The sequence below is a fragment of the Haemaphysalis longicornis genome, unplaced genomic scaffold, assembly GCF_048455015.1.
Source record: "Haemaphysalis longicornis isolate Haplotype H1 unplaced genomic scaffold, Haemaphysalis longicornis Haplotype H1 scaffold_9, whole genome shotgun sequence".
Classification (NCBI taxonomy): domain Eukaryota; kingdom Metazoa; phylum Arthropoda; class Arachnida; order Ixodida; family Ixodidae; genus Haemaphysalis; species Haemaphysalis longicornis.
Genome location: NW_027526460.1, coordinates 166,967,324 through 166,991,895, shown reverse-complemented (window position 1 = coordinate 166,991,895; position 24,572 = coordinate 166,967,324). Strand labels below are relative to the sequence as shown.

General features: G+C 50.9%; 1 protein-coding gene across 3 annotated transcripts in view; it reads left to right on the top strand.

Annotated features, from left to right (window-relative positions):
• The first annotated feature begins 10,990 nt into the window (after positions 1–10,990).
• Positions 10,991–24,572, top strand: part of LOC144152994 (uncharacterized) — a 63,736-nt gene continuing 50,154 nt past the window's right edge. For 2 of the 3 annotated variants that reach the window (XM_077684613.1, XM_077684612.1), the window contains exons 1-4: positions 10,991–11,242; positions 11,742–11,907; positions 14,117–14,323; positions 22,956–23,204. In XM_077684613.1, the coding sequence (XP_077540739.1) occupies positions 11,809–11,907; positions 14,117–14,323; positions 22,956–23,204 (555 nt within the window). In that variant the 5' untranslated portion in view covers positions 10,991–11,242; positions 11,742–11,808. The remainder of the gene's footprint in view (positions 11,243–11,741; positions 11,908–14,116; positions 14,324–22,955; positions 23,205–24,572) is intronic. The other variant, XM_077684614.1, reaches the window with a different exon arrangement.

The following is a 24,572-nucleotide window of genomic DNA, read 5'->3' as shown; positions in this document are numbered from 1 at the left end:
TTGAATTGCATGTAAAATTGCCGGAACCAGCACATTACTTCCAATTAAGTGACTTCAAGTTATTGAGAGCCTACTGTACTGTCAGTGAAAAGATATGTCAGCCTGGGTGTTTTGTATCACCCAAAACTCCTTTTACTTGTTCAATAATTACAGCAGAACTGGAGCATTGTGTTTCAGTATGCATCAACATTATCTTTGTTAAAAGTACCATCCAACAGCAGGCAGTGCTCAACCGTGAATGTGCAAGGAAGCCAATTTGTGATACCGCAAAAAGTTCCATTGATTTGATTGATTCAAGGGTTTAATGCGCCGACGCAACGCAGGCGATGAGGCACGCCGTAGTGAAGGGCTCCGGATTAATTTTGACCACCTGGGGATTTTGAACGTGCGCCGAAATCTCGTGCACACGGGCATTTTTGCTTTTTGCCTCCATCAGAAAAGCGCCCGCGGCGGCCGGGAATCGAACTTACGACCTCGTGCTCAGCAGCGCAACGCCTTAGCCACTGTGCCACCGCGGCGGGTAAATTTCCATTGATGTCTAGCATTCACTTCTTATCGCATTTGGACAGTGGAGCAGTAAATGTGCCAGGTTGGCCTTTTCGGAGTGTGCAAGATAACACGAATCTGCCCTTGTTGGCGCACGGTGCCTGGCAATGTGCCAGCTGGAATGAAAACACAACACATGAAGGAGGGTGTCGATTACTCAGTGTTAAAAACTAATGACAACAAAAAAGAGGTATGAGGTTATAGGGGCAGATGCAAGCATTTTGGCTAGAAATGCTCCTCTGCAATTATTAGCATACTCAGTCATGCATTTTTGTATGTGATGGCAGGTCATTTAATGGCAAGCTTCCCAAAAAATTCCCCCGCATTTCCCCGAGGGGGAGAATGTGAAAGTGCGAATGCACGGTTGTCGGCCCGCTTGCGGCGCTTGCGCTCGGCCCCCGCAGCCCACCGCCTCGCCGCCTTCTCTTCCATCTCTTCCATCAGGTTTGTAGTATCACGTGTACACCACGCAGTTATCAAGCTGCTATAACGCCGCTGAGTCGCCAACGCACGCCGCTGACGACGTAGTTTGAATGCGTTAAAGATATAAGGCGCGTCACTAACACTGATATCACCGTCGCGTCCGTGGCTTGGTCCCTTTTTTTTTCTCTAGAGAAAAAAAAAAGCGTCCGTGGCTTGGTCGGTAGAGCGTCGCGCTGCGGCCGCAAAGTCCTCGGATCGAAACCTGGCGCCGGATGCTGTTTCTTTTTTAAATATAGAGGAGCACTGCGGACGCCGCCGCCGCCGCCGGCGGTGGATGGTTTGGGGTCGCTTATAAAGTGCATTCGCACTTAAAAGACTCGTTATAACACGAAGCTTGCAAATTCAATGTCAAACAGTGCTATGAAACATTGCCCATCCTGCACTCATCAAAGATGGCTAAATTAACTCCGAGGATTTGTGTTTAAGTCGTCAAAGCAACAATCACATGCTATGAGCTTGTGTGGCATGCGCTTTGCACGATCAGGTACGTGTTGCGACTGAAGTACCGCTAGGTTGTGCACCAAGAGGATGTTTGAGGTTCGGCATGTTCAACGAAAACCTCTCATTAAACAAGACAAGAATTTAAATAAAAATGGGGGGGGGGGGGGCTTGCCAGCTACGTTTTTGTGCTCTGCACCACAGAGACTAGGTGAAGTTGCAAGCCACCAACAAGTGGGGCATTATTGCAGTGGGGCATCTGGTTTCATTTGATCGCTCTGCCATAATGCTAGCATGAAGTTCACACGATAACAGCATGCCTGCCGACATCCTTCTGTGCCAGAATAAAGTGCAGCTGGTATTATTTTTCTTTGACATGTTTATCCCATATAGAGCTGGCCGGGCCATAAGATAGAAATGGAAGCGCAATAGCTCGTTTGTTGATAAAATTAAATCAGGCAAAAAAAGCATTGCAGCAGCTCTTAGTTCTTCCGGGAGTGAACTGCCTCTTTTGACGGTCATAATTATATGTGGAACATATAAACGCCCAGTGGGGCTCATCATACCACGAAGGAAAGACCACAGATAAGCACTTGACAGATTTATTGTTCTCAAGTACACCAAACAAGCAAACAAAAATTCATTCCGACTCTTATTATGCTAATTTTCGTGACACGCAATTATTTTTACTCGACGGACAAAAACAATGCAGATTTTTGTTCTGTGAACGCGTCAAAAGGAGGTGCCACTTTACGTAAATCGCCGGCTTTTAGCTGCCTGCTGCGTAGCTTGAAATTGTTGCAGAGTTTCTTCAGGTCCGAATTTTCCCGCGCTGGACGACGACACGGCAAATTTTTCTGTGGTCGCGCCAAACAAAAGTGCCACTTTGCGAAAATCGCCGATTTTCAGCCTGCTTTCCAGAATTTTGTTGCGCGTAATACCAGTTGCTGGGGTGATAGCCGTACTCCAGGTGGCGCCTTGAAAGGGAAGGAAAGCAATAAAATAAAAACAATATTGTGTACGCACAGGACAGTTTCCAGCAGCGCGGGCTGCTGTGTGGCTTAACTTGGTTTTCAGATTTTTGCAGTCCCCTGCTGGGGCTGCTCAGGGAACGACACGTGCGATACCTTGAAAAGAACAAAATTATCACCGCCACCAGCTCCACGAAAAAAAAAGAGAAAAACTTCGTTCACAATGCCATGGACAGTTTGCAGCAGCATGGACAGCTAGCGTGCCTTACCTTGGTTTTTAGATTCTTGTGGTCCGCTGAGGCCGCCGATGGAACGCCACGTGCTACACCTTGCAAAGAACAAAAGATCACCGCCACCAGGTCCACGCACAACGTCCATTTTTAAGCAGATCGTTGCTGCGCAGGCTTTACTTTACCTGCGTCCTTGGTTTTTAGATTGTCGCGGTCCCCTGCGGCCGCCGATGGAACGCCACGTGCTGCACCTTGAAAAGAACAAAAGATAGCGGCCACCAGCTTCACGCACAACGTCTATTTTTTAGCAGATCGCTGCTGCGCAGGCTTTACTTTACCTCCGTCCTTGCGGCTCAGGCTCAGCGCGCGAAAACAATCATGGCGTGCCATGGGGTGGCCCGTTTTGCTGCAGCTGAAAGTAAAAGGGGCAAAACACCTGAAAGAAAAACCCTTTCGCCGGGAATATGTACTGCTTACGTTGAGATTGTTGTGCGTTTCCTGCAGGACCATAATTTCGTTCCGACGGGCGATGACAAAGCAATTTTCGCGCCAAATAAGGGGGCACCGGCGAGCAACACGGCGATCACCCACCCGCCGCAAGCACCGGAGCCGAATGAATGAATGAACCGGCAGGCTCGGCCGGTCGGCCGCAACGCGGTGGCGCCGCCGTCGGCCAGGGACCTTTCTGGGGACCTTTTTTGGTTCTCTATGCACCCTGGGTCGCCTAGGGAGACGGATCGCCTTCTTGAAGGAGCCATGAAAAGAAAACACAAGTTCGGTTCATTGGAAAGATTGCCTCGTTAGAACCATAACGACACCACTTATAACGCGAACTTCGCTCAATGAATAAGCTACATAATTAGGAAAAAGGAAATGACCATGCGACCCACCAGCCCCTTTTGCCTCAACAGAACCTATGATGTCACTCGAGAATGCTTTGCGATTGGCGGAGGCCGGCAAAAGCAAACGCATGTTAGGCAGCGCTTACAGTTTGCATAGCGAGCTAAATGCCCTTGAAACATACTGCACATTCTTTTTATGACAAAGAACGGTGCAGTAAACGGTTTAAGTTCCGAACGAACACGCAAGCGTGTGCGCCAATGCGTACGAAACTACCGCCGGCCGAGCTCGACATCTCGCCGTCGCGCAGACGAATTTTCGGGTTCGAGGCTCTTAGGGGCCAACGAACAGTCCCAGCACGCACAGCCGCGACCTTGCTTGGTATCGTAATCCCTTCACAGGAGGTTGGCCGTCATGTCGCCAACCAGCAAAAGTAAAAATAGAAACGAGGGGAGTAAGGAACAGCAAGCAGCGACGAGATAGTGACAGTCGTCGCAGTTTCGGAATGGTGTTGGCTTGCTGCTATTGTTAGTAGCTCGTTTCCAGTTTACAACCACAGAAAACTTCAGTTTGTTCGAGTACTTTACTATGAAATTTCGTTGCTACGTTTTGAAATGCCCATGTAGTACGGGCAAATCGTCGACGGAGTGCGACATCCCCGGTGAGGAGATCTCCATTCATGTGCTGCCCAACGACGAACCTCGGCGAAGCAAGTGGCTACGTTTTGTGAACTTTGCAAACGGAGGAGAAAGAGACCTAAAGGAAGTACGAGTGTGCTCGCTTCATTTCCGAGGAAGTGATTACGGCAGGGACCCTTACGTTAGCTCACTCCTGGGACATGCTGGCGCTCGTCGCCGACTTCGTCATATCGCCGTCAAAGCTCTCTGACCTTGGGGGAAAAAAATGCCGTAAACACCGCGCATTGACGCTCGTATCTTTCTGGTCGAAGCAGAGAGCTCGCGCGAACGGCTTTCCATACACGACACCGGCCAACCGGCATAAGCGATACTGCTACTGAAATTGAACTATTATTAACCTTAATAAAAATACGGCACATACGTACCAGTCTGTATTCATCCGTCGCGACGGGGCTGAGAGGCAGCGGTGCCGAAGGCAGGGCGTTCGTCTGTTGTGGCTATCGCGGAATGGTCGCTTTCCCGTCCACCGCGTATCCCACAACTCTTGCCGCTCGTGCACTTAAGGTCGACCTCCATGCAGCGAAATGTAGGCGAAAAGGCGGCGAACGTCGCCCGGCGGCGGCCGCTCCGCCGCCGGCGTCGAAAATACGGCTGTTCGCCGGCGATCTACGCGAGCTAGATGTCGAACGCGCGGCGGCGAACGCGACCGGAAGCGGCAAACTGCATTTTCAGGCCGCAGCCAATCACAGCCGCGTACTTCGTTGTACTTCCTGTCCGGTCTTCCATCGGCGGCGTTCGCCGCGTCACATTGCATGTAGGTTGGGGTGGACGAAAACTGAGCGGCGCGTCAAACCACGGCGTCCGCCGCGCCAAGTTCGCCGAGAAACTTCGCTGCATGGAGGTCGGCCTTTAGAAGCATTGAGCGTTCAAGTGGTGTGAGGTTGTTAAATGCAAGCCCGAGCTCCTCGGCGAGAGTTTTGTTCTCCGGATCAGGCGAGGGCTGCGGGCGCACTAGGTTTTACTAGTATTTTTAAAATGGCCGCCGTCTCGGTCGACTCCCGCGTGTGGGTGCTATATGGAGTTGACATACTAAGTATCTGTTTCATGGACCGGCTCGTATGACGACATTGTTCACGTCACGGAATGTGCAATTTTAGCGGGAGATTTAAAATTTTGGCTTAAATTGCCTTATTTCTCAGTGAATAAAGCATCATTAGCTTCCGGGAAAGCGCTTGGGGTACTATGAAACACCTAATCTTTCGAATAAAACAAACTTTTGTTTTCTCTTCATGGCTCCTTTGAGCGTTGATTTCTGTTAACCAATCAGCGTTTCGTTACTCAGCGGAGGAGGGTGGGCCAAACGGCGTTCGCGAGAACTAGCGGCGCTGCAGTCAAGTCTTGCGCTACTCCCGGCGCGTCGTCTGCTTTGGCGGCGGGCGGCTGCTGCAGCCGACCGCGGCGGGCCGCCGCCCAGACGTACCGCGGCAGCATTGCTAAACTTAAACATCTATCACCTTTCCAGTCGGCTAGCTTAAACGCCTCCGTCCTTCTAGTCGACGTTACCGCATCGCATTTGTGCACTGTTTAAGTGGAAATGCGTTGGGTCGCCTGTATGCACTAACCTGCAAGCGCAGCTCATTGGCTAGCTAAGAATCGACGGTCGGCCTATATTTTGACTGTCTACATTTCGTTTAAAGGAGTACTTACACCAAATTTCTCGCTTTCAGTTTTTATGCTGTAAAGAATACCTATTGGACAGTAATTACGAAAATCGAACCGAAAGCCGTCAGCCGCCAACACAGAATTAATTATACCACGTTTATTGCAACCAGTTTCAAATTCGGTCGCCGCGCGGGAAAATGGCCGTTCTAAGGCCAGCGTGCAAGCGGGCCAGTCTGACGTCACGGTCTCACCCGTGACGTCAGGGACGTTCGCCGCATCGTCTGCTACGATTGCACATGGTCCGCACTCGCCCGAGCAGTCGACATGTCGTCTGAATCGTCAGACTCGGATGAGTCGCTGCCACCCGACAGACAGAGCAACTTTATTTGGCCAGGTGATTAGGCAGGCGATGTCTTCGCCGTCGTCCGTTTTTCAATATCACTGCGGCTCGAACCGGCGCAGACCGTGATAGCAACAGCTTGTCGCCACTCTTATAATCAATCTGATCGCGAAAAAGAAGTTCCACATGCGAGGAAGTAGATGTTAGTGTGGTGACAAATTGTGCTGGGGGTTGTTATAAGCGCTGAATTTAAAAGTGGCGTTAAGATATTTGCCGCGATGGTAAGCCTACGCTGACCGGAAGCGGAGGTTCGGCGCTCCGACCCAGCACTGCCGGCACCACGGTGCGGCGAGCGGCCGAAAGGTGGCGCCACCTGCGCGCTAGAATCAAAACAGGCCACGGCAGATGTCTTGGTCACCGATCCCTGAAACGGCAATTGTCGCCAAAATAAAGCTCAGTGTGCGAAAAAGGGGATGATATGTGTAATGAAAAGTTGTGTAAGGGATGGTCATTCGTAGCTGTACAGATATCGGCGATCAAATATTCGCCACGATACTAAGCCTGAAGTTCCCAACACCCAAGCTGATCCGAGCAACGCCGACCCCACTGGCTTGGGCGACAGTTCTTGCGGCCGCCGCCGAGCACGAACTCAGTCCACGTTTAGCGTTGCATGTCGTCGCGTGGAAAGTAATGCATCTTGGCGTCGTCGTCGATTTGCTGGGACCGGCTTCCACGAGCACTACTTCGCATTCCGCGAGCTTGCCATAGCACAACTTGGGCGAGCTCGGCGACGCGCACCGCCGCGTCACCGCGGTGCGCGTCGACTTCGCGCACCGCGCGGTGCCGGCACCACGCAGTTTTCGGCACCAGTGCAAGGGAACACCATGCGCCGTCCACGTACTGAAAAGCAAAGACTTCGAACACGCAAAGTGCGCAAAGTTTACAAGCATTGCTCACACAGCTACACCCGTACGTCTCCTGCCCAAACGATTACCACCGACAACAGCAGCGCAGGATGTCGTTTCCGGTTCCGAAAACGACTATATGACGTCACCTTGAACCGGCCAGACACGCAGGCCGATGTTTCGTCACGCCGAAAGCGATTTTGCTAGTGCTGCCGATTTGTGAAAGCTCGCGGCCGGGACAATCAACATCGATTTTAGGTATGATTCCGGCCTCGGATCGCTGCAAAAATTTATGTGAGGCATCTGTACAAACTACTCAAGCCAATTCATTTTTAGGCGTCCAAATTTGGTGTCAGTACTTCTTTAACTTGATTGATTGTGGGGTTTAACGTGCCGACGCAACGCAAGCGATGAGGCGCGCCGTAGTGGTGGGCTCCGGATTAATTTTGACCACCTGGGGATCTTTAACGTGCGCCGAAATCTCGTACACACGAGCGTTTTTGCTTTTCGCCTCCATCGGAAAAGCCGCCGCCGCGGCCTGCGTGTACGGTAGTTTCTAATCCAATTACCCTTTTCAGCGTAGTTTTTATAACTACTGCGCCGTCTTACCTCGACCAAAACCGACCCAACGAGTTTGTGAAAGCAGTGCCTTTATAAGTGCTTTAATCTTTAATCTCCACGCGGCAATAGGACAGTTTTTCTGAATCTCGTCGGTGCAACCAGCTTCCGATGTAGAGTTTCTAGGCTCAACTTTTATATCCGCTGGGCTGGTCCCACCTCATCTCGCCTTTGTGCACTCTGTGGTGCATACGAACATTATATCACCAGAGATGAAAGTTCGCTTTACAGTCTGACGCTCTGTTCATCTGTGACAAACGCACTCGAATTTTGTGAGTTCACATTAAAGCTTGAATCCGCAATTTAAATTCACAAAGATATTTGACCGCCATTTTGATGTCTTGAACTCAAGAAATCCGTTCATCTGGTCATAGAAGACACCTCTCCGAAAGGCGAATCAGTCTTCAATGAGGACATTTTTTAAAAAAGGCCCTGAATTCACAAAGATATTTGACCGCCATTTTGATGTCTTGAACTCAAGAAATCCGTTCATCTGGTCATAGAAGACACCTCTCCGAAAGGCGAATCAGTCTTCAATGAGGACATTTTTTGAAAAAGGCCGAATTGCACATAACATGACACAAGGATGCACAAGAAAAACCAGTGTTTGAGGGCCTCAAGAACACTGTATTTGCAGGACTCCTTATAGGCATGCTATAGGTGTCAGCACCTTTTGATGTGTTTGTGGCGACAGGAAGCTGCCGAAATCGCTCACGCTCAAGATGACTCAATACCACATCGAAACATTTTTTGGTTGCGAAAAAAGAAAAGGGTGGCTAAAACAACACATTACTGCCTCCCAAAGCAGCTGTTTACAGAATTACACATGTGCCGTACGCGATTACATATGAGCGAGTACGCATTCAGCCGTTCACGGTGTAAGGCATGTTTGCTCGAAACGTTTCAGAAGAGAGGCACACGGAGGAAGCAACAAACGGTACACGAATTTTATTCACCCCACGGTTTACACAATTTCAAAAGAAAAAAGTCACACACGATAAAAGAGTAACCAATTAAAAAAAACTGCTTGATTTATCACAGCGTTGGCTATGAGGCGACTTATACAAAACGCACGCACTTAAAAACCGCAAAAAATGCGAAGGCATACTAGCTAGCCAGCTTCCTTCGATGCTGGTTCTTATCTGTCGTTTACAGATTTTACGAAATAATAGACTGTCTGGTGTGTTCATAGACCGTTGTACGTGCTAGTCTTTCCGGTTGATTTCAGTCGTAATGGGCTGAACCTGATTCTTGAATACACGTTGGCAATCTTCTTCGACAAAGCTTAAATGTGATTGTCGAATGCATCGCAGTTCAACAGATGAGGCTCCAACTCAGCAAGTAATATTTGTTCAAACAATACTGTCAACACCTTTACTATTGGCGCTCACTATTTGCATATAACGGCTGCATTAAACGAGTAGAACATTAACCCTTGCATTAAACCTGTAAACACTAAACCCTTTTTCCACGGCGTGGCGCAATTTCAAGAAGTATTTCGATGGTGCCACGAGACCCCCGTTTGTTTTCGGAGAAACGACTTCTGCTCAGTGGACATCAGTGTAGTGCAGTATTCATTGTGGGATGTGCCTTCATATACTTTCCGTGCCCCAAATAATGCTGTATATGGCACTACTGCACTGAGAACAAGCGAAAGGCTTGTGTGGAAGTCGACCCGCTGGGTATTATAGTTATCATCATTAAGTACCTGCAACAGCGGTGATCTTCTTAACGAGGCGAAAGCTGTTGGCGTTTCAACGAGGTTTTCATCACCTGAGGGGCAGAGATCAGTCACAATATCGCGAGAGGAGTCTCCAGTATCTGATCATGCAACTTCTGTTCTAATAAAAAGACGCTTGTAGGCAGCTGCAAATTTACAGGCAGTAGGGCTGTTGTTTTAGCCGCCCTTTCGTTTTTACGCAACCAAAAAATGTTGCGATGTGGTATTGAGAAATCTTGAGCGTGAGCGAATTCGGCAGCTTCCCGTCACCACAAACCCATCAAAAGGTGCTGACACCGTGCATACACATAAAGAGCCTTGCAAATACAGTCTTCTTGAGGCCCTCAAATAGTGATTTTTTGTGCATCCTTGCGTCATGTTATGTATAATTCAGCCTTTTCAAAAAAAGTCTTCATTGAAGCCTGATTCGCCTTTCGGAGAGGTGTCTCGTATGACCAGCTGAACGGATTTCTTGAGTTCAAGACATCAAAATAGCGGTCAAAGATCCTTGTTAATTCAGGCGTACCATGAGCGCCTTTAAATTGCGGATTCAAGCTTTAATGTGAACTCACAAAATTTGTGTGCGTTTGTCACAGATGAACTGACCGTAAGAACTGTAAAGCGAACTTTCATCTTTGGTGATCTAATGCTCGTATGCACAACAGAGTGTACAAAGGCGAGATGAGGTGGGACCAGTCCGGCAGAATATAAAAGTTGAGCGTGGGGACTCTACATCGGAAGCTGGTTAACGGGACCTTACACCGGCGAGATTCAGAAAAACTGTCCTATTGCAGCGTGGAGATAGAAGCACTCATAAAGGCATTGCTTTCACAAACTCGTTGGGTCGTTTTTGGTCGAGGTAAGATGGCGCACTAGTTATAAAAACTACGCTCAGGAGGGTAATTGGCTTAGAAACTACCGTACATGAAGTTAAACACAATGTAGACAGTTAAGCTAAGAATCGACGGTCGGCCTATATGGCCGACCGTCGATTCTTAGCTAGCCAATGAGCTGCGCGTGCAGGTAAGTGCATACAGGCGACCTAACGCATTTACACTTACACAGTGCACAAATGTGATGCGGTAACATCGACTAGAAGGACGAAGGCGTTTAAGCTAGTTGACTGGAAAGATGATAGATGTTTAAGTTTAGCAACAGCAGTATTACAAAAGCTGCCGCAATACGTCTGCGCGGCGGTCCGCCGCGGTCGGGTGCAGCGGCCGCCCGCCGCCGAAGCAGACGACGCGCCGGGAGTAGCGCAAGACTTGACTGCAGCGCTGCTAGTTCTCGCGACCGCCAGGCGGACCGCCTCTCCGGCGGAGCTTTGAAACTGAGTTTATTCTAGTAACGTTGGACGTGACTGTAATCGGTAGTTCACTATAGTAATCGGCCTGTATGAGCTCGCCTTGTCTTTCCCTTCCTTGCCACGCCGACTGTGTAGAGCGCCACCACTTTATTCCTTCGTGAGCAATGCGAACTGGCCGACTAGACCGTTGCCAATCATCTGGGAGCTCCCGCTTGTAATGGCCCTGGCGGCGGATTCGGCAGCAACTGCGCTACTTTTCTCGGGCGCACTCAGCATGTGTGATGAGGACGCAGCCGCGGATTGTGCCCACGGGCACGCACGTAACACGTTGCGGCCGTTGCAGCAGCGCTGTGCTCGGACGCGCCTGGAGGGAGTGGGGAAGGGTGCTTGTGTTTGTGTTCTGGGGCGTCGAAGACGTTTTTGATGGCGTTGGATTCAAAAGTGGATTGAGTGCTGAAACCGCTTTCCCATAGTAGGGCCGCCGAGAACGTTCCATCGACTACCGGATTTGGCGCCTCGCAAAAGTGCGTGTCGACATCGCTCAAGTAAGTTGGCTGACACGAGCGCGCATGGCTTGCGCGGTAACATCACCGTGGGCTTCAGCAAGTTAAGCCTAAGTTGCGCTTAGGCTTAAATGTCCGGCTCATCGGCGCTCCCGGTCCGCAGCAGCACGGCGCTTACCGTTCGGTAGCGCGTGCACCCGAGTCGCACTTCTCGAGCGTGCTTCTCAAGTTCCGTGGGAGCGATCGGCGATCGAGAAGTCGTGGGCTCAGGGCTGGAGCGCGTTAAGAGCAGTACGTGCGCGAATTTTGCCGCCATTTCTGTACTTTGCAAAAGCATCGTTCGCTGGCGCTGCAAATGTTGCCCTGTTGAGGCTATTCTGGGAGGTGGTGGTGTCCGTGTGTCGGGAACTATCTTCCCTGCAGCCAGAGCGCCGTGGGACGCGGGCCGTCGCGTCGGTGGTTTGTTTACGGTGCGTTTTGTTTTGTGCTTGTTTCGGCGCCCTGGCGTGATGCGATAAGCGCGCCCTTTGCTGCCCGCCAGGCCCTGCCTCGACCCATGCGGAGTAGCGGCGCCTGAAGAGCCGACCACCAGCAGCAGCAGCAGCAGGATGCCCCGCAGGACAGCGCGAACCACCGCCAAGCAGGACGCCGACGCGCCGCCGGCGCAAGAGGGAGCCAAGCCAGACGAGACCGCCGCCGTCGCCACGGTGAGTGAGTGGTCCGGCAACGGTGCAACTCGCCGCCGCCGCCGCTGCGGGGCGCTGCCGTTCGCATGCGCGCGCGCCAAGTTTCGATCGCACAACTGGCCGAATGTAGAGCGGCCCACAACCAGTCAGTCAGTCTTTCGGCCAGTTTTGTTTTCACTGGGAATCTTTCCGGCAGTTTTTTTGGTATTCCGCAGCGCGTTTTTCTTTAGAATGGTCCTACTAATCACTCGAGTTTTGGGGCGCGGCAGAACTTTCACTTTCTGGGTACAAAACTTAACACAGCTTTCTTAGGCCACTAAGCGTCGTAAGAAACACGACGCACATTTCAGTGCCAAAGTTCTTATGTTATTTCCTTACTCTTCCTTGGTAAATGTGAAATTGTTGGTTGCTAAAAGTGGTGTTTGCTTTGTAACCGGCTGCAGTGGTAGTTATGTCCCATGCATGTTCTCACATGTTCCCAGAGAACACTTCAGTGCCATAATTCTCAGCCGGGTTGGTCTAAACCACACTTACTGCAACAAATGTTGCTCTAGCATCCTCTGTGGCACATTTAGTAGGAGCTCTGATCCAAGACGATCCAGTGTCTCAATTGGGTGCACATTGTGTCTGTAATTGGGGTTGTGGCCCTGCGAAATTATGGGCTCTTAATCGATCGGGATGCCTGTTCTAGAAAAGCATAAACAGAGTGCAGTGATGGGCTTGAAGGAATATACCTTGTGGACCTTAAGATGGCGCCACTGCAAATGACATTCCATGTTTCAACCCAGGTCGCCAGATAGTAATCCTCAATCCTCATTGGCGATTGAGGATAGTAATCCGCAATCGCCAGATAGTAATCCTCAACCTGGCACCTAGATGTTATTGATATACTGCTGTAAATGAACAATACTTGAGCACTATTTATTTTATGGCGCCCCTTCGGGGTTAAGCATACAATAGTTAGTTGAGAACACTCCAAGCATCCATAAAACCAGCGTGCTATTCACCTACGCTCAATTCTCGGGTTTGCCGCGTTAATGTGGGACCCAAACACTAACATGAATAAATCTGAAGCAATTCAACATCCTTCTGTGGGCTTTGTGACTAACTCGTACAGTTATAAATTATCGTTGCAAGTTCAAAACGTTCTGTCTCATGGGGCACTCTAAAACTCTGACGCACCTTTTTCCTGTGCTTAATCTTAAACATTAGATTGTACGAGAGGAGGCAGCATTGGACCAACATCAGCGCCTCCAATCTCCCACAAATCACCCAGATGAAGGGTAAAAACTCCCACCTCTCCTCGCGGGAACCCCTGTGTAGATGCGACTTATAGGGGGTTCACGTTGCAGCGTTGGACAGCGGAGGAACGGCGCTGGAACGCTGGAGCGGAGCGGCGCAGGCACCGTGTTTTATAGCGCGCATAACGGTGAGGGGACGCGCCGGCGCCAGTGCGTCTGCCGCGGCTATGACGCAACACAATCCACTTTAATCCAAGCCAATCCAATCGAATCCAATCCAATGCCCCTCGCGAGAAAGAGTTCGCTATCGGAGAGGGGGTGAGCGGTGGAGAGCGCAGCTGGCGCGGCGAGGAGAATGGGGGAGGGGTGGACGCCGACAATGCCGGATGGATGCAGGGACAAGGCGAGTAAATAAGATGCATTCGCATCTAAAACAGCAACAACATTGGGGGTGCACATCCACACTCAAAGCGCCTTATTCTACAAACTGTTGAAGATATAATGCCTTGCCTGGCAGTGTTTTTTCTGCCCCTTATGAAATGTATTCTGGTTTGCTCTGCCCCCACTTGCACACATGCGCAACGTGACTTGCAGCTGTTTCCAGTGAGTGTGTGGCTGTAATCTGCTGTTTTTGCTGGCAATTGTGTATGCTGCTGTAATCGCGCCAAGCATTGTCATTTTTCTTCTGTGTCATGGTTTGAATATTCATGTTTTAACACCCACCTACAGCAGTGCTGTAGAGGGAATGTAGGTATTTGAATGAGGGAGTAAATAAATGAGGCTGGAACGTTTGCACGGTTATCACAGGGGCGTCTCAGCAGCAAGCCTTCAGGAGGAGCGAGGGCACTAGCGGGGCGAAAGGCAGTTTTATGCCAGCGATCCGACGGCCATCACTTGCTCACCATCACTTTCCGCTCAAGCCGAAGAACGACAGGATTCCTTCTTTCTGTTTGGCTCCTGAGACCCTTGCGGTGCCTTGGCCTTTGCAGGAGGGGGCGGCCCCCCGGCGGTCGAGCAGGCGGCCCCCCGTGGCGAGGCCGGACTATGCGGCGACTGCGGCGGGGGGCGGCGGTCGCACGCGCCGCAGCTCTACGGCGGCCCAGACGGCGGCGTCCAAGGCCTCGGAGGGCGAGCGCAGCTCCCCGGTCGAGTCGCCCGCCACCCGGGTCAAGAGTGCCCGCCGCACCTCTGGACAGGCGAGTGACCCCTGCTGCTCTCGGGGGGCGCTGGGCAGGGCTCACTTTTGGCGTGTTACCTTGTTCGTTTTATTTTCAGACTCCCTTACAGGAGTGGGCATGTGCACCACAATTGGCATTCACATGTGCGAAAAGGTACCCCAGTCTCAGTGCAAGGAACAGCAACAAGCACACCGCATCAGGAATCCTTCCAGGTTTTTTTGCAAAGCTTGCAAAGGTTCCACAAAAACTCGCAGCTACACATTATGCCAGCCCGCAATAGTTTTGCCCAGAAAAGGATGCTTGCAGAGATGAGCCTTCAGAGAATAATGCCTGTGCCACACAGCAACTTTCAATTGGCAGTTGAGCGCTCACCGTCAAGTGCGCCCTGTGTGTTTACAATGGGGCACTTGGTTCAAAGGCCTTTGGAAGGCCTTCGAAACGGCCGTGTAGCACAGGTTTAAGGCAGAAGGCACAGGTTAAGGCACAGGTTTATGGACGACTGATGCAGGGAGACCCTTGTTAGGGAAATTGAAGAGATGTAGCTCGGCACGTAATACCCCTGTCAGACGTGCCCGCACTTCCACAGAGTGCACTGAACTAAAATGTCATTCGGCGGCAGCTAAACGGCAAAGGTGAATGACAAGGAATGCGCTTTAAGGGGACACGCAGGTCGAAAAATTGCAATTTTTTTCGAAATATGTTGTTTTTTTTGTTTTCACTTTGTTTTCATCTTTGACTATCCTTCTTTCATGAAAAAAAAAAAAAATGAAAGCGGAATACGAACGAGAACTTGGTGAAAATCGCATCTGAATCACTCGCGGTGAGCCTAGAAATCACGCAATCAAGCCGAATTTAGGCCATCTTTGAGAGTTTTTGCTGCACGGAAGCATGGCTGGCGGCCATTTCAGTCACTTGAGAGAGGTAGTCAAAGCCTTCTTCACTCAATCAAACTGCTCGCCAGCTTCGTATCCGCGTAAAAAAGAAAAAGAAAAATTCTTCCTGCTTATTTTGAGAGCTCCAACTGGGTATTTAAATCACATGACACGAAATCAGGACTGCCATTGGCTCTCGCCACTTGTCAGCCGCCATTGCCTCCGTCGTTCTGTTCGCTACTTCACGCTATCTTTTCTTTTTCCTTATCGTGTGTTGTTAATCATGAATGGTGAGGAGAAGCACGACTTTCATCGCCGCAAGTCCCGTACTTTAGGCCCATACAAGGGAAAGCGGAAGCGGCGCGGCATTGCGACAATTACGGCCAACGCTGGCACGACCGGCACGGCGAGGCCTAACGGCGACGCACCTTCAAGCGTTGCGAGCGCGGCTCAACCAGGCGAGGCTGGTTTTATCAGTGACGCTATCAGCTTTGTAAGCGCATTGGAGAAGTTTCAGCCTTCCAAGGCGGGGAGACAGTCGGCAACGGGAGTGGTGCAACAGGGTGTCTAGCGACCGGGAAAACCGGGAGAAGTCAGGGAATTTTGCGCCACCGGGAAAAGTCAGGAAATTGTCGGGGAATTTTTCAATCAAGTACCAGTCAGGGAAAACCATTTCGGGGCCTGCCCACAGTTTCAGAATAGGGGAAACCAGTGTTGCGGGCCCCCAAGAAGTTACCGAATGCAACACGTTCGCGCGCGACGAAAGTGTGAACCGCATGAAACGTTTTCTGGTGTTTCTGCAAGCGAAAACACGCCGCGCACGCCTGAGGAGCGCTGACGCCGCCGCGAAAACCACCCGCACGGTGCGTGTCGAGCGGCAGGCGACAGCAACATGGCGGCTGCACCGGCCGCAGAGTAGTGCGGTAGCTCCAACGACCGCTTCTAACCATTCTTAGAACTGCTACTCAAGGCACAAATGCACTTGCTTGTGCAGGAAAGGAGCCACCGCAGGCACAAAATCGTCGACGCGGCCGTGAAAATACCGCGTACGAATCACGTGCAGAAACTCGCCGTGTGGTTTACACAGCTCGCAGCTGGCTTAGGTTCCTGGGTGCACTTGTGCAGAGGGTTGATGTAGGTGGTGCCCAAATCGCACGCACAACGCGCTTTTTTTTTTTTTTTTTTTTTTTCAGTGAATTTTAAAATGAAGCGCGTTTTGGAAGCTAATCTTGAAAGAACTTCTTTCTTATGACATCAGGAGCCAGAATTACCTAATCAAAAAGGAACATGACATGGTTTAGCGCGAATTGTGTGGGGCGTTTTCTGCTCGCAAAAATGTGCCGCGCACGTCACAGACACTCTGACGCTGCCGTGGAACCGCCTGCACGCTGCGCGCGGTGCTGCCAGCAGCGGAAACATGGCGGCAGCTTCGACCCTGAAGTGGTGACGGGAGCTCGAGCGACCGCTTCTAAGCGCTCTCTAAAATGCCACACAAGGCACGCACGAAGTTGCTTGTGAGGTAAAGGAGCTTATAATGTGGGCGAAAAAGGTACTATAAAACATCATCCGCGCCGCTAGTGAAAGCGCCTATGCAATACCTGTGGGGGTGGTAAGCCTAAACATCTGTGGTGGGGCCATCCGGCTGTCTCGAGAGCTTCGAAACTGCCGCCATGAGGCATGTGGCTCTCCATTGGCGCAAGTCAGCAGGCTCCTCGCATTGCCTCACGTGATGCGCATCATTTTCTGAGCGAGGCAGAAGCTACCGCGCCCGAATCGCGTGCAAAACGCACCATGCGGTTCACGTTGCATGTCAAGCCAGGAGAATAAAAAAAAAAAAGCAAAAGGTGCTCGCTGAAGCGCAACTTGAAGCTTCTATCTCGCAAGAAGAAATAAACTCTCTGAAGCCGTAACAGAAGGCAAGCAAACTTCAAACTGAACAAACTGAAGTTAATCAAAGTGCATTTTGAGAATTAGGGCACTTGCAACAAATGTGTTTTTCCTTATGATAGAATGTGTTTTGTATGTGCTTTTTATATGCTTCACGGACCATTTCCATAGAATGGCGCCTGTTGTATAGGTCAGGGAATTTCGTTTAAAATGGTCTTGGAAAACATGGAAAAGTCAGGGAAATTGAATTAGGCAATTTGCTAGACACCCTGTGCAAGCACAGTTATCTCCGAAGTCCACGGTCTGAGTGACCTTGTGAGCGGCGCCATGTGCGCGATGTACGAACCCGTCGTAGTTGAGGTCGCAAACAAGCGGAAGGGCCTTGCATCAGTACTGGAACTCAATTGCAAAAACGTGGAGTGCCCTGCAGGAGTGGTTTCTTCTATCTACTCGTCGTAGCGCGCTGCCGCCATCGGCCGCGGAGGCCGCAACCCGGAACTCTGCAGGGGAAGTCCCCGTGATAGTTTCGCCATCAATGTGAAAGCAGTACTCGCTGCACGCGCGGTTGGCATCGGACACGATCAGCTGTGCAGGTTTTGTGCCATTCTTGGTCTACCAAAACCACTGCACCAAAAGACGTTCCACAGCATTGCCAAGAAAGTTCATGCCGCGGCCACATAAGTCGTCTCTGACAACCATGCTGAAGCAAGGCAAGTAACTGTGTTGCAAACTGGTCAGACTGACCTCATGGTAATGTTTGATTGTACTTGGCAGAAACGAGGACACAAAAGCCACAACTGTGTTGGCACTGCCATTTCTCTTGACACTGGTCTCTGCCTGGATTTTGAGGTGCTGTAAAACTACTGTCAAGATTGAAGCCACCCCCAAAAGCTTGATTAGCAAGAGGAGGAAGTGTGGCAAGCCTTTCATGCCCCTGTGTGTGAAAAAAATGTCGACTACTCATCCATGGCGACAGAAGCAGCACTGCGCATCTGGCACAGGACGGTATCATACAACCTGCAGTTCACCGTAGTGGAGACGGCCACTGCTCTCACGGTGTTGTGGTTCAACAGGGGCCACACTAGCTTTGAGGAAGTTCTCCAAGCACTGGGAATCTTCCCTTCAGAAGAACTGTTTAGACTAAGCAGTGCAAGTGACCAGCGGAGGATCAGGCAGATGTCTGCTAGGCTGACTGCTCGGCTAGGTCCCATCGCCACAGCCTGGTGAAACGGGCCTGTACCAAGGACTCCACCCGCAAGAGCCGTGAGGGTGCAACTTATGCAGCAGGAGCGTTCGTTTTAGTGCCTTAAAGGGACCCTGCAACACTCTTTGAGCAGTGCAAGTAAACCTGCGCGACGTTTAGATTACACTGCCAGGAATACCTGAGCCAAATATTACACGTGCACGTGAAGCGGTGAGCGCGCAAATCGACGTGAAAGACGCCGAAAAACCAACCGCTCTCTCTTCAGTTGTCCTCATTATGCAACCCCTGGCATGGCCTAAGGGACGTCACATAGGCCATGTCTGCCCGATCGGCTGTCACTGGTCAACTTCGCGGCTAGATTCTCCCATTTCCGTCGTCGTCATCGCTGTGTACGAACCTCTTCTATGCCTGAAGCTGTAGGCACAGTTTTTCCGTTTCTTTTGTGTTTTGAGTGCGCGCAGAGCTTGAGTGATGAGCTCAATACTTCCCTTTCAGTGGGACCACTCGACTACAAACGTTTATTGCTTCAAAAACGCCCTAGCAGCCCGAGCGCGCACTTGCGAGCAGGCACCCATGCCTGCTTTTTTGTGGCACCAGACCGGAAATAGGCCCCTCCGCGTTGCGGAGAAAAGGAGAAAACAAACCGGCATGTGATATATCGAAGGGCGCCGAAGAGAACGCCGCGAGCCGCCCCCCTCTCCGGGAGAGAGCGCGCAGCTTTCGTCGCGTTGTTCGCGGTCGGGTTGAGAGGGAACGATTATGCGCGATTTCTCATCGCGCGTGGTTTTGTTAATTGTGAACGGATTTTCATAATTCTTGCGGGAGGAGATTTCTGGGACAATAGACTTTATCCCAAAATACATTACTAGTAGTCGATGGCAAGTGTTGCAGGGTCCCTTTAATGTGGACATTTCAGACTATATCCCCACCAAGTTTCATGTTGTTTGAGCAAGAATTTCTGAATCTGCCAAAGAAATAAACTTTCAATTGCGTTTTTCTCAGTTTGTTGTTTTTGTCCGTTTTTGTTGTTTTTGTCCGTTTTCTGACTTTGTGCACACTTATTTTCCCACTTAAAGTTGTTGTGTCATGATGAAATTTTGCACAGGTGTTCATTATAACACGTAGAGTGCACAAATCTTGTTCTTTATGCAATTTGTATCCTTAGATATGTCTAACGGTCATAAAACAAAAATATACAGAACAAGAAAAGGCACACTACCAGTCATTTCTTTTTTCGTGGTGAGGAAAATGAATATGAGGCTTTTTCAGGTAGATTTGTGCACTCTGCAGTTCATAAGGAACCACCTAGGCTATTTTAAAAGTTTCAGGAAAAATTTGTACTATAAAAGAAAGTGTGCACAAAAAAGCCATTTTTCTGCAAGTCATGCTCCGTAACATCTTATCCGCAGCAGCTATTCGAAATCTGATTGCATATATGACCAGAGGAGCTCAATCTCTACAAGCTGTGAAAATTTGAGCCTCCTAACTTCATTATAAAAAAAAAGTTGTTTCGATGAGCATGTCCCCTTAGAGGACTGAGTTCATTGAAAACAATGGGATGGATGCAACTTTACCGTTGTTTATCCTTGAGTGTAAAATGCAGTGGGTGTGTCTAAATCAGGGTCCATGTAGCGGAATTGTGGATTCATTTCGATGTTTTCAAAACGGCGAGCTGCGGGAATGGGATGGTCGACATGCTAACAGTTGCGGTTCAGGCTGCATCACCGCGATTGTCTTCGGGCAGCGCCAGATGACGGGACTGGTTACTGTTTCACGTGAGCAATAATAATTAACCTATCTGAAGTGAAATTTAATGCCAAATGTAAAATAGCTAAGCAAAGCAAATTACGGTCGTAGTGAACATGCCCTCGGGGATTGAGGTGGATGTTGGGGGGGACTGTCACCTCACTTTCCACAACTTTGCGTTGCTCTGCACTCGTTCACACAAGGCAGTCTGGGGTTGCAAAAATAATTTCAGCATTCACATGACCATAAAAACACCTTATGATTGCAGCCTTTCTTTTTTGACATTTTTGACGGCATTGCGGCGGTGAGGGAGTTTGGAGGATTATGTCGCCAGCATTAGTACGTACTGAGTGCAAGTAAAAGCAAGTGCAACTAGGACAGCAATGATGATCCTTTGCCCGCAACCTCCGAAGAGATTGGTGCGCTTGCACTAGTCCAGCTCTTCTCCGCACATGTTAAACGTTGCGGTCTCGGCTGCTCAGACTTCCTCGATTATGTAAAGAAGTGCGTGCTGTCTTATGCGTGCGGATGCTGCTTGATACCTTCTAATGTCCTTGCTCCCCGCCCTTTCTGTGGTGTACTGTGCGATGGACGCAGTGTCGGGCGATAGGGCAACAGTGCTGCTCTGCCGATTCCATAGATGCTACAGTCCGTCATCCAGTGATACTTGTGCACTCAGCACACAAGTCACTGGTGGTGTTCTCTGAAGTGCAGAACTCTGTTGAATGGGGCCTTGCAGTGTCCACCCAAGCAAGGTGTTTGTCGTGACTAATCCTTGCACCTCCTCGCTTCTAATTACGTCTCCTGTCACCATTGTCCACAGTTGGTCGGATTTTATGAGTAGTTCGATTCTTCGGTTCTCACGTCTTTGGGGAACGGTTCGTTCATCAGCAAGTTGGTAGCTTAACGGCCCCGTTCATGTCCGTATGTGCGACGTTTGCGCAAATTGTAAGTGCGGTGGTTGCCTGGACCATAAGTTCTGCATCGTCAAACTGGCGGCGAAGTTGCAGCTCCACGATTGTTCCCACTTTAGAAGGGACTGACGATGCTTTCACCGCGCAAAAAGCCTCGCACAGTCAAACCCGGTTATATCAAACTTGCAAAAAAACACCTATCAGTTCGATACCGGGGTTAATTCTATAGAAGCAAGCTAAGGAACGTGATGTGATAAAAGCATGCACCATTCTTAAATACACGTTATTGGTGAAACTGCCTCACTTTCGCACGAAATTTCTTCTGCTTGAGCAGCCTCGCTTTCCAAGACAGCACGCACTTCTCCACATTGTGGGAAGAGTCGGAGCGGCTGAGGCCGCAGTCTTTCACGTTAGTGAAGAAGCGCCGGACTAGTGCGAATGCACCAGTCACTTGGGATGTTGTGGGCAAACGATTGTCGTTGCTTCCCTCATTGCGCTCGGTATGATGGCGGCAGTGTCCTCCAAACTCTCCCTTGGTCGCGACACCATGATCCAGATTCCACACACTCATCAACTCGCCAACTGATCCCGCCCGCTCCACACTTGGGCAACACCGCAATGGCACTCCTGTTGATTTTCAGTCATCACCGGCATGCACGAGCCGGCAGATTTGAAGCAATTTTGGGTCTTTTAGTAACGTCTACCCAGAACCTACTTCGACAAGGTGTTCTTGGCAATCTTGTGCCTGACGGGGGACGTCCATCTTCTCATCAAGTTCAGGTCGATTTACGATTGCCATCTTCACAGCGGAACGAATTTGGCTGCTGTGTGCTAACTAGAGCCACCAAACAGGCCTGTATTTAGTGGCACTAGCCACCACAGCTGCACTTCCAGAAAAGCCCACAAAGCGCGAACGACAGGGGTGGAACGGCGGTGGAAGCCAAAAGTTACATCAATGCCTGTTTTCTCTAGATGCTACTGGGATAAAGAATGCACTGCAGTTTACAGGGATGGCCTCTTTTATTAAAAATGGCAAACAAACCAAACAAGAGCAAGCCACCACTTTGGGCTTCATTGAATGCCTCAGGCTTGTTGATTTCATGGAGTGCGTGTCGGCTAAAATGAGCAGGTGGCAGGAAGCCTCTGGAGAGAGAGAGAGCACCCGTCATGCCCTTTCTGTGTCCCTGAATTGCCCGTGATTCCAGTGACGAAACCAAGCTTGTGTTGAGCAACTGTGTCAGCAGAGGTGCACAAGGGCTGGGTTTCAGTTCGGGCGCATGTTTGGCAGGCTGTTCCTGCCTTGAGAACTTTGGCTCGAATACTTGTGCTGCAAAACATGACGAGAAGGCGCATGTTTATCCCTGCAGTTGCAGGCAGAAGAGCTAGCTTGTGTATTTGCTTCTACACTGGGCCAGCTGGGGGTCCCGCATTGTGTCCAGTCCAGCGCCATAAGCGGTTACTGTATAAATGGTGCTCACTGCATGTATGTGGAGATGAGTCTGCGTAATGCTCTCCCGATGTGCGTGCACCCTACCTCGTACCCATATCTGGACAATGGTGTCCCTCTTGGCCTGACCCTGTCCGTCTATCTGCAGAATCTTGTCCTTTTCGGTCCTAGCTTTGTGGTACCTCTGCCTGCCCCATTTCGTCTACGTACCTAGGCAATTGTGCTCTTACTGCGAGGGCACTTTATCAACTTCTGGAGGTTGCGTACCATTGGGTGGAAAGCTGTTCACAGTGTAGAAGCCGCCTTTGAGAAAAGGTGGTGCTTTTAATTCCACTTTGGAATAAAGAACAAGTGAGGAGCCAAATTTTGATGGCCACCGCAGAGCGTGCACTTATGGTTTTGGCACACTAGTAAATTTGGTGACTAGTTGTCAGTTTCCTCTGCTTCCGAGTGTAGAAATTGTGGCCGATGCGGACATGTTTTGTTTCCTAAAGAGGCTGGCATCTATGGAGGAAGCACTCGGCTGCCGTGACGGTCTCCTCAAACTGTGCTGTGCTGAAGGGGGCCCTGGCCGCTGCAGGTGAACTACGAGGAGAGCGACGGTGCGGAGGAAGAGGAGGAGGAAGAGGAGGAGGAGGAGTATCGGCTGGAAGAGGACAGCGAGAACGAGTCCAACTCGGGGGACGGCCGTCGGCAGCAGCAGCGGGCAGGAGCTGGTCGCGGGGGCCGCGCCGGCCGTCCCGCCCGTGCAGCAGCAGCAGCGCCAGCGGCCAGCCCGGCAAAAGGAGGGCGCAGGGGACGCCGACCCGCTGCCCAGAAGGCGCAGCAGGCGAGTGCGGGGGAGGGCAGATGTGGGCGCTGTGGCTGGTGGCCCTTCTTGATGCGGTTGGACGCAGCAGTGTTTTGCTCTCTGTGGAGTGGACACTGGGATGGAGGAATGGAAAAATCGCGTGGTGGCCTTGTTTTCCTTTCTTTGCACTCGTGCCCTTTTTGAGCAGCTAGCTTTGCAGCGTAAGTGACTTGGGGAAAAGAAAGAAAACGGAACGAACGACTCGAGTAGTGCCAGTTCGAAGTATGCAAGTTCGAAGCCCCGAAATCAGGGATCCTACTTTCGTTAGGTATCTCACCTGGTGTCTCATTGTGTGCCACATTACAGGCCAACCCAGTGCATTTCACGTGCACGTTGAGTGTACCCTTGATGTGCATGCAGTGAATCGGTGCAAGCAGTTGGAAGGGCCACCGAAAGGCACACAGTGGACGGTTCCGATTGCAGCAAGACAAGAATGGGGTGGCCAATTGCAGGGGCGTCAGTCCTTGTGCAGGCGATATTGGTTTACTTATCTCGAGGCACTGGCAGCCTTTTTTCTCTAAGAAATAATACGCCCGTACAGGTGGTTCAGCCTGATGGGCCATCCGCACCACTGCCGCCCCTGTCCATTCAGCTGTGAGGAGGGCTCCCTCCCATGCGCCGTTTCTGCTGGCAGATGCACGACGGGTGTGGCTCTGCCATTGCCCTGCCCCTCTCCAAGCGGGCTTTTTTCGTGGTGGGCAGCCAGAGTGCGGCATGTTCTCTGCTTTGCAGTCATCGCTGGGGAAGTGGCCCAAGTGGTGTGGCAATACAGTTAGCCACTGCTAGCGAGCTCCTCTGCCATGGGCCTCCAGTGGCAGCTTCTTTCTGGAGCAGGTGCACGCACGTGGTCTCGGTGCCCAGATCGGGTAGTCGCCTGGGTCCCCACCACCTGCACCAGTGGGCGTTTGGAGCAGCCCTTGCAGCTCATGTGCAGCACAAACCTCAAGTTACAAGATGCGCCAACAAACGTCACCCCCATGGCACAGTTCTGGCCTACATTAGGGGCTGCTCTCCCGCACATTTACCTTTGTTCTGTGGTGCGGGTCTGAGTCGGATGGTCCTCCTCACACGGCTGCCGTGTAGACGGCGCCAGCGTGAGAGGCAGGCAAGAGACAAAGGCAACCGACGCCAACCTCCAAGGGGGGGTTTATTCCCAAAACCCTCCCCTAGCTGGCCCCGTCTTCTCGGTCATCGACGGGTCCCGCGTTGCTCGAGACTCCGCCGCTACCGGTGGACGCTGGTTGGTCCAGGCTGGAGGGGAAGATGCTGGGTCGCTCCGCCGCCGCACGCTGTCTCGTCCTCGCTCGGAGCTGCCGCCCGCCGCTGCCGAGTGCCGCAGCCGAAGTC